The sequence below is a fragment of the Nothobranchius furzeri genome, chromosome 13 (assembly GCF_043380555.1).
Source record: "Nothobranchius furzeri strain GRZ-AD chromosome 13, NfurGRZ-RIMD1, whole genome shotgun sequence".
Taxonomy (NCBI): domain Eukaryota; kingdom Metazoa; phylum Chordata; class Actinopteri; order Cyprinodontiformes; family Nothobranchiidae; genus Nothobranchius; species Nothobranchius furzeri.
The window spans coordinates 22,481,153-22,491,160 of record NC_091753.1 but is presented as its reverse complement, the minus strand read 5'-3'; the positions used below and the strand labels follow the sequence as shown (position 1 = coordinate 22,491,160).

Genomic DNA, 10,008 nt, shown 5'->3' with positions numbered 1-10,008 from the left:
TTGCTGGGTTCCTTATATAGGAAACATTATTTCTGATTGGCTTAATGAACTGTCCTGGATTGGAATGTTTATTATGTGAAGTGCCTTGAGACGACTCTTGTTCTGATATGGCGCTATATAAATAAACTTGAATTGAATTGAATATTTATGATAATTTAGTAATTCCATGGCTTTGTTTTCCTGGTTTTAACTTATTTAATGATATTTTTTGTTTTGTTTTTATCTCTGTGAAGCACTTTGGGACTCTCTGTCTGTGACGAGTGCTACATAAATAAAATTGACACACTCACTCACTTGTTTGATTCAGATGATCAGTTCTGACTATTTGAACATGTGTTTGTGACCTGAAAACACGTTGGGCCAGATTTAGGGGCATTCCCACCAGGATAATCTCCAGGAGTTATTTCGTTTGGACTGGGAATGATGAAAAGCTTCACATATTCCTCTGGTCTGGTTCACTTTCACACAACTGAACAAAACCACCTTAACAACATACAATTCAATTCAAGTTTATTTATATAGCGCCAAGTCATGACCAGAGTCGTCTCAAGGCACTTCACATAATAAACACTCCAATACAGGTCAGTTCATTAAGCCAATCTGAAAAAAAGTTTCCTATATAAGGAACCCAGCAAATTGCATCGAGTCACTGACTAGTCTCAGAGTCTTTACAGCAATCCTCATACTAAGCAAGCATGCATCGACAGTGGAGAGGAAAACTCCATTTTAACAGGAAGAAACCTCCAGAGGATCCTGGCTCAGTATAAGCAGCCATCCTCCACGACTCACATCAAACTTTCACATGTGAGTGAAGCGAGCTGCTGCTGGACCTGACATTTCTGGTGTTTTGCAACATGCTAAAATACAAGTGATGCATGAATACGTTTTCAGTTACCTTGCCTTTCTGGGACCAGAGGGGAGGCTCCAACTGACCACGTGGCAGCAGACCCGTTTCCAGACAGGAGAGGAAGGCCAGGAGGTGACCACCGGGGGGGAACAGCAGGGGCGGCCTCTGGATCCCGTCCTGACTCACCAGAACTAGTGTCCCCCCAGAATCAGCTGGACAGCACATCACAAATAGGCAGCTGTCACATGAATACATGCAACTGTTCACCATCATTTGATGCCAGCAATTTGAACCCCACCAGTAGCTTAGAAAGTTCTTTATCCTAAGTTTACTGATGTAAAAAATCATTCCTTCTTTATTTCTTTTATGGGGGGGTACTCACGCCTCTGATGACAGTGGAGGCAGACGATCTGACGTAGAGGAACAGTCAGAGCGTAGTCCCAGTAGATACTGAAACAGGACAAATATGTGCAGATCAGGATTTTCTAGACCTCATGAAGTACACCTCACAAACCCCAGAGGAAGATTAGTTCTTGTAGTAACTTAATGTTTGATTTCTATCTAAAGAGTTTTTGCTCTTGCTTCTTGCTGTGGACAGGAAGGACGTCCTGTGCTGTGGCAGACCTGGAGAAGCCTCTGACCGAGGACACTGTTGTTGAACTACTCTTTAGTAAAGAGGATCATGGTTGTCCATCATGCTCTTCGTTTTCATTCCATCGGCTCTAGAGTCTGCAGAGCCATCCCCAGATCAGAACCAGCCTTTTTAAAATCAGCCTACGGTTGAAGAAGTACAGAGGAATCCCACATAACTGCTCTGCAGGCCTTCAGGGGTCTGGGGCTGACCCCATCTTGACCTGCAGCCTTGTTTGGTTTAGTCATCCCATGCTGTCTCCTCACCTGACTGCTGGAGACGGAAAGGTGGGAGGAGAAGGTGAAGGGTGCACCAGCATCTCCTGATGTGAATGATGACACAAGTAAGCTAGAGCAGCAGGATCCGTGACTGAGTTGAATGATAAAACAGATATGGAAGGGAGGCTGAGGGTCAAGGGAGGGTAGAAGGTCTGTTTACTTGGAGGCAGGAGAGGAGGATGCTGAAATGAACCTATTAAATCGTTCAGTTCACTAACTCTGTTCAGATGTCCATCCATATGATTCTCTGTCTGATTCCCCCTGACAACTCATCATTGAAATCTTTACAACTTTCTTCCTTTGAGATGCTTTTGTATCAGAGCTAGAGAATAGAAACAAATTACACAATGTTTTGTTCTGATTTCAACAGTCATGATATAGTTTCATTTCAACTGTTTCAAAGCTTTTTTTCTGTGGCAGATTCATAAAATCAACTATTCAAAAGGAAATGTTAAAACCTGAATTAAAATGGAAAACTTAAGGCACGTCTGGCAGTCCGTCACCTGTTGTTCACAAGCACTGCCAGTCCACATGCATTTCTTTCAAATCTCCATGCTCTCGTACTTTTTGATGACCAAACAGGAGGAGTGGGAGTCGGGGATCCTGCTGCCACGTCGCAGAGGTCGGGTCCTCACCAGTGTCTCACTCTGGTCTACACTGTCTGTGAGAGATTTCATTTTGTCTGTTCTGATTACTGAAGGTGATAGTTTAAAACAGGTGTGTCCACAGTGCTGTCCGGGGCCATTTGCGGCCCTTAGAGTGATTTTGTCTGGCCCTCATCATTGTTTTTAGAGTTTCTCCAGGAGGCTGTTGATAAACAAAAAATTAAATAATGTACGCATTCTTAAATAAATTTAAAAAGAAAGAAAATTTTGTGGCCCGTGAGGAGTTTTAACTTCATGATTTGGCCCTCATCTTGAAAAGTTTGGACATCCCCGGTTTAAACACTCTCTTTCTCTCCACTTTGCCTCTGTTCTACATCTACGTCCTCTTTAACCGGTCAGAGATTTGGGGTCACAGGTTTGGTATCATTCTAGACCAAAAAGTTTAATTCTCCAAGCAAAATAACATCTAAACCAAAAACAATCACTTAAAGCAAAACCCTAAAGCTGGGAACAGATGAAGAAAATCCCCAAACAAAAAATGCGTCCAACATGAGAGCTACTGCAAAAACCCCGTGTGGGGACATTCCTTTTCAGGGAAGAGTTAGCTTTTAGCTTACCTTTTTTCTAGGTCACAATCTCCCAGAGTGCCATTAATGAGCTGGTTGGGCGTCCACTTTAGGGTGAGGTTGTCTCCAGCCTGATGGAGAGACAAGTAGCCCCGCAACACCTCCATGTCCTTCTTCTGTTAAAGAAGACAAAGGCGAGCTGTAATATTTGCTGTTTGATGGTGTCAATTTGGTGGAAAGAAAGAAACGATTTTACTTAGTACACATGATGGCAAGCAGGACCCTTTTCATGTCCTATAAGCAGGGACATAGAGCTCTGCTGGGACACAGACATCCTACTGCTGGAATCACATCCTTCTATGTTAAGGCCCTGCTGCATGGATGAAATAAGCAATGCAATTTCCTACAGCTCCAGCAACAGCCACAGACACTCATAGAAATAAACAAACAAGGGAAAAGGCAATATGAACATTTGTACTGTATACGTGTTTTAGGGTTTGTCCTGCGATGAGTGAAGATCTGCATACCTGTTGACTGCTGCCAGCCTGCAACCCTGAGCAGGACGAGGCCGGCACAGAAAATGACAGAGTGTTCTGAAAGTGTTCCGTTACCGTGACAACTGCTTCCTCGTTTTCATCTCTGAGGATTTCACCTGGTAGCTCCTTCTTTTTCATTTACTTCAGCCTGTTCGCCTACCTTCCAGCACCATGTGTGTGTGTGTGTGTGTGTGTGTGTGTGTGTGTGTGTGTGTGTGTGGCATCAAGGTTGACATAACGCATGTGTGAACAAATTATGCATTGTTTTTCTAATTTGCCTGAGACGTAGTCCTGTTAGTGTCCTACAGTGAAATGGGACACACTGGACTGGTACTGGGTTCCTCGCTGCGATAAAAAGCTTCTGGCAACGCCTAAAGTTTCCTATGAGCTGGTGTACGAACATGATGATGCCGCAACACGAGAGGTGTCATGAATTAGAAAGTTTGGCCTTTTACTATTCAGTTTATTCATAAACAGCAAGTCCAAATCGACAGTATCAGAGGGACTTTACTCCAAAGCCAACAGATCACAGAGTTTTAATCTTGGAGGCTAATATAGCTAGCGTTTATCCCCGGTATCCCTTCCTGTGCAGCTGTGCTTCACTCTGAGACTCATTTACGTTCACATCCACACCAGTAAAGAAAGGCTTACTTTGTAAAAGTGCCTCAAGTCTACAAGCTACACCAGAAGGACAGCTTTACCTTTAATTCTAAATAAAAACTAAAAACAGAAGGAGGACAGTCAACATGTTATTTATAGGATGTGTCTCAGGAATTTGTCGCAACGGTCTCGTCTGATCTCAATCTCCTATGCTCAAATTAGTCATCTCTGTTCATTGCAGCTTGTGAAGCTACTGCGCTAAAACTGGGACATAGAATATGAAGAGTGGTGCATGTTCATCTAGAACCACACATTAAGTGACATTAACACTGAAACTTCTGTGTGTGAAAGCTGCATACCGGTTGCACCAGAACGTTGTTTTTGCCGTAAAGAAGGTGTGATCTGGAGTTCTGGTGAAGAGACTCCACATACTCCCGTGCTGATGCAGCAAACCTGTCCTCCGACATGCTGCCACTGGACTGCCTTTTGCGGATCTAGATAGAAACGTTGTCAATGAAACAAAGCCAGAGATCCCTCCTACATGTCACCACTCACGTTAAGCAGCTACATCAGCATCCACACTTACTCCCAGAGCAGGCCGGCGACCGGCGGACACATCCTGGCCCCGGTGGGCCCCGTGGATCCGGTGGCGTTGAACCAGCTCATTGGCTGATGGGTCTGTCCAGAAATGATCTGAGGTTTTCAGCTTAGTGTACTCCAGTGCACAGGGACCCACTAAAACCACAACACACACACACACAGAAAACCCCTTTAACTTACTTTAAAGGCACACTTGGTAGTTTCGGCTTGCTTCTAGCACCCCCTAGTCTTCGTCTAGTAGGGCCAAAAGTGAAACCTATCTCCACGCTGTGTCCATCTTTGTAACACCTTAATCTAACAGCTGAAACGTCTCCCAGCCTTCATTAATGTCTACAGGAGTGGTTCATCACTAAATTAAACAAAACAGCTGTGTTCATGATCTAAAACATGCAGGAAACGTGCTGGAAGCAGACTGCAGCGCCAGGTAAGTCAGCTCCATTTTTTCTAAGTCCAAAAGGAGGCGGGCTGCCACTTTGAAGTTGCAAGTGCGTTATTCTGGCCACAGGGGGCGATAAGGGTCTGAGTGACATTTCATTAAAATATAAAAAAAGTTGCATAGTATGGCTTTAAAACCCTTATAATAGGAGGGCCTTAACAAAAACGCACCCTAAACATCTGACATAATGTACAGTTTATGTCATTTGAATAATGTGATGCAAATTATACCTTTGAATAAACTGTAGAAAGAAATCCTAAACAATTATCTGACTGTCTAGAAATAAGAAAGATAAATCCACTGAGTTGAAAGTCTTTATATGAGTTGAACCAGATCCAGTTTGGTGTTGGTTCTACACAGGAAACCAGTTGGATTTAGTCCATTGCTGCTTAAAGAGACAATGTGTAGTTTTTACCATCAATCACTGGAAACATCCATCAAATTTTTGTTGAAAATGATTTAAATGATACCCAGCGGCTTCATAACATTTAACCATAAAAACCAGGTCTAAAATGCATGGGAGCGGGTCTAAGTCTCTGGGTGACGCCATATTAGATGCCATATTTCTTTCTACGGGAGCCCCTGAGGACAAAATGCATTTACTGATTTGTAACAAACAATTACAAAATTGTCACAATTCATAAATGTTGTTGTTTTACACATTTTACCTCTTCACTTTGGAGTAACATATCAAAAAGTTTTATTTGAATGACTTCACACTGCAAGTCCACATAACTTCAGGAACCCCCATGTTTAGTTCTTCGTTTCATGGATGCACGACCCATACTGGTTCTACCATCTTTTGCACACTCAAACCATCTTCAGCCCCCATTAGCTGCTATCTGCCTGTGATGGTTTGGTGAAGCTGGACAACATACTCACCTAGTAGAGCTGCTAAGATGGGCCCAAAGACCGGGTCATGCATTAGAGCTTCTCTTTCATAATATTTACTGCAAGAAAAAAACAGAAAATAGTGATAAAAACAAGTTCACTAAGCTTACAGAAACTATTACCTCTGAACACACCGTATTCAATAACCCACGACTGACTATTCTCACATCACATTGATGCTGTTCTCTCATGCCGAGGAAGAAAAACAATGGCATGGTAGAAGTTCTAGTCAGAAAAGTACCACAGTAACCTCTACGGCACTCTTTTAAAGTCTAGACTTGGTTTCTAACGTTGACTTGGTATGAGCAGGCGAAGTCGATGCTGCCAGCCTCAGGTCTACAGGGCTGCTGTTTGTTCAGGGGTCACTAACGGTAATACTCATCCACCTGCTGCTCTTTATTTCTGAGGGTCAGACACAGAGGCTGACATTTACTGAGGGCCTCTGATGTCAGATTAGATGAAGAGCACGGCGGTTGAGGGAACACGATGTCGAAACGTAACATCAAACCACAGAGCTTCATCTTCTCCATTAAATGAATGTGATCGTCATCGCCAGCCCGGCTCTTCGATCAGAGGGAGGCTGTGTTTGGAGATGCTGATTTTATCCCGACAGGACAGAGAACAAAGCCACTGACGGGAAACTCAACAGGTCATTCGAGGGACCGCTCATGATTCAGCCTTAACAAAGCCAGGACTGAAGAGCTGAGTCACCGCAAGCCAACAATGAAATAATCACCTGGAGCTGTCCACGATGTGCTGGACTATCTTATCCAGAACTTTCTCAAAAAGCGCTGTGCGGACCCAGATGTGTTTGACAGCCTGGGCAGACAGGGGCTGAGGGGGTCGGCTGGTGGTGGAGGAGCCCTGTCTCCTCAGAGGTTCATGACCCGCACTCTGGGCTCTCCTGTAGGGCACGGAGCACAGGTCACTGATGTTCCCAACAACCACAACCGTCATCAGCTCATCAGGCAAAGTCCTTCCTTTCACACTGACATCATCACACAAGTCTGACACACATATCACACTCCAGAGGGAGAAGACACTGTCAGACAAAGAGAAGGGGCAGATGATGGAGAAAGATTTACATCACATGAAATAATAAACCAATCACAGCTCCAAGATGTCCCCTCTCAAACTCTGGAGTCACAATATCACAACTCGAATTCTTTAAGGATTTATTTTTGTGTAACTGAATTCTTCAATCAACACAAATCAATGCACTGATTAACAAAATCACACAGCACAACTAAAATAACGCAGAATAAACAAAGATAAAAAGTAACTTCAGTTCCAGAAATGTAAATCAGCTGTGAAAATATTAAATTAATCATGTGCATTCAACAGGTTAAAACAACTTTCTTATCCTGTCGCTGACTCAGCTCCCAGCAGAGACTCATTCACTGATTATCGTACGTGCTCCTGTTGCTGAAGCACCTGCTGGACTAATCACTGTCTAGATGGGAAAAGTTGCTGTTTCAAAAGCAAAGAAAAGATTTAGAGATGCGGATCCAGGAAACAGCTCCAGTGAGCAACAGCAAATCAGAAGGCATTTTGTTTTCAACCATCAGGAGGCAGCACTTATTAAACCTGTACTTGATTACAAGTCATTAATATTTACTACTTGTGATCACTCGCTGACTTCACAGCAAATGCTCCCCATGTCAGACAAAATGTGTTTGATTATGAGAAACATCAGCTGGAAGAAAAGCTTCATGAATTTGCAGGATGTGATGCAGATGAACAGTTTGATCTCTGCTGCTTCAATGGCAGTCAGATGAGAACACACACACACACACACACACACACACACACACACACACACACACACACACACACACACACACACACACACACACACACACACACACTCACACACCACCTTCTACGAGCTAATGAGGTTGTATTTGTGTGACTCTGCTGAGGGGGGCTCAGCTGCCGCAGTCACGATCTTAACAGTTGTGTGTGTGTGTGTGTGTGTGTGTGTGTGTGTGTGTGTGTGTGTGTGTGTGTGTGTGTGTGTGTGTGTGTGTGTGTGTGTGTGTGTGTGTGTGTGTGTGTGTGTGTGTGTGTGTGTGTGTGTGTGTGTGAGGGGTTTCAGCTAAGTCACGATTCTTGCAGTCCCCCAGTACCATCAGGGAAGCTCTAGCAGCACTTCAGAGGATGGTGAGGTGGTGATGCGATGAAAAGAGAACAGATCTCAGTTTTTAAGTAGATTTACTGAAAACTATTCAGAGTAAAATGCACCAGCCCTGAAACCCACCTTCTTCACAACTGATGCAGCAGCTTAAGGCTGCAGATAATTCCTGTTTCATGTGATGCATTTAAATTCAGAAGTGACTCTGAAGCGGAAAGAGTAACAAAAATTCAGCAAACAAAAAACAAACCCTGTGTCGGGTAATTCTATATTACGTCCAAATTACCTAAAAAGAGTCAGAGCATACACAGAGGGATTAGATCTTTTTGGAAATTGTAATCATCAAACAACAATCAATAAACAAACTTTGCAAAGGGTGAAACATACACACCAGAGTCAGAGGCGGTTTGTTCTCACACAGAAATAAAGCTTCGGAGAGCTTTTATTAGGACCATGTCAAAGATAACCACACCTACATCAGAAGATAATAGGAAGTCTTCAAGGGGGTCTTCACAGCTGGACGCTACAGACAGACTAAAGAGTCACCAAGTCTAGCCTTGATGTGCCTGACAATTTGCATTCAGGCAGGAAGCATTTCTACAACACTTTAAAATGTAAAAACTCTGTTTGATTATGAATTTTTACCTGACACCCTGGACAATACCATCACTAGCCTCCCATGGAAACTTTTGTTGTAGATGCACACACCCCCCAATACACACACACACACACACACACACACACACACACACACACACACACACACACACACACACACACACACACACACAATTTAATTTACTGCACCATATTTCTTTAAAGAGCCTTTTAAAAGTGTCTTTAAAAGATAATACCAGTTATTATGCCCCACCACATCTGGGGAGCATCAATGCTATAGGAGGAGTAGCAAGAGGAGGAGGAGGAGCTAGAGGAGGAGGAGGAGGTGAAGGAGAAGCAAGGAGGAAGAGGATGAGAGGAAGTGGAGAAGGACAAGGAGGAGGAGGAGAAAGAGGAGAAAAAAGTGGAAAGGAGAAGGAGGAGGAGGAGCCAAAGATGGACGAAGAGGAGGATGTGAAGGAGGAGCATGGGGAGGAGGAGAAGGAGAAGGAAGAGGAGGAAGTGCTACAGACAGAGGAAGCAGAGGAGGAGGAGAAGCTAAAAGAGGAGGAACAGATGAGAAATCAACTTTGACCAAAGTTCAAAATCCTAGCTGGAAGTCCATTTTTGTCCAGTAGAACCATTAGAAGCGGGACACGGGGATTTGGCGTCATCCTGTGATAAAAAACTGGAACCAAACGTTTTTCTACCAGAGGTTCCCAAACTTTTTCTGCTGGGCTCATCTTCTTTGCACAACAATCCCAAAATTATGAATGCTCTGCGTAATCACGTGTGATCACAAGCCCTGTTTCGGGGGACGCGTACAAATGATGCTTCAAATCAGCGCAAGTAACGCGTGGCAGCCATTTCAAACACGTGTTCGTGTCACTAAACAGCAAGTATGTCACAGCCCTAATGCAGCCCATTCACTTCTGCCTTACTGTAATTACAAGCACCTTCTATTCTCTACTCCTCTCAGTCATGTTTTCCACTGAGTCATCATGGTAACCAAGGCGATGGGAGATGAAGCCTGGAGGTAAAATTACAGGGAGATGGAGTTAACGTGAGTGTGTGTGTATTCTTGCATGCATGTATGGATGCTGGTGGAAGGATGTGACTCGTGCAAGAGCTACATCTACACAGGTGTCCACATTGTCCTAAGTGTGTTAGTGTGTGAACGATAAAGGTCAATGAGATGTGCAGGTGTGTCAAGAACAGCAGCTGAAACGATGACAAACAGCTGAGGGCGCATCGCTCCCTTCAGCTGGTTCCTTTCTGCTGATCAGC

At 43.8% G+C, this 10,008-nt stretch overlaps 1 protein-coding gene across 3 annotated transcripts in view; it reads right to left on the bottom strand.

The window, feature by feature from the left end:
- sgsm2 (small G protein signaling modulator 2) overlaps positions 1-10,008 on the bottom strand; it is an 85,378-nt gene that overhangs the window by 29,910 nt on the left and 45,460 nt on the right. For all 3 annotated transcript variants that reach the window (XM_070543403.1, XM_070543404.1, XM_070543405.1), the window contains exons 4-10: positions 6,727-6,894; positions 5,982-6,049; positions 4,650-4,798; positions 4,423-4,557; positions 2,979-3,103; positions 1,230-1,297; positions 896-1,059 (exon numbers count right to left, since the gene is read on the bottom strand). In XM_070543403.1, coding sequence (XP_070399504.1) covers positions 896-1,059; positions 1,230-1,297; positions 2,979-3,103; positions 4,423-4,557; positions 4,650-4,798; positions 5,982-6,049; positions 6,727-6,894 — 877 coding nt within the window. The remainder of the gene's footprint in view (positions 1-895; positions 1,060-1,229; positions 1,298-2,978; positions 3,104-4,422; positions 4,558-4,649; positions 4,799-5,981; positions 6,050-6,726; positions 6,895-10,008) is intronic.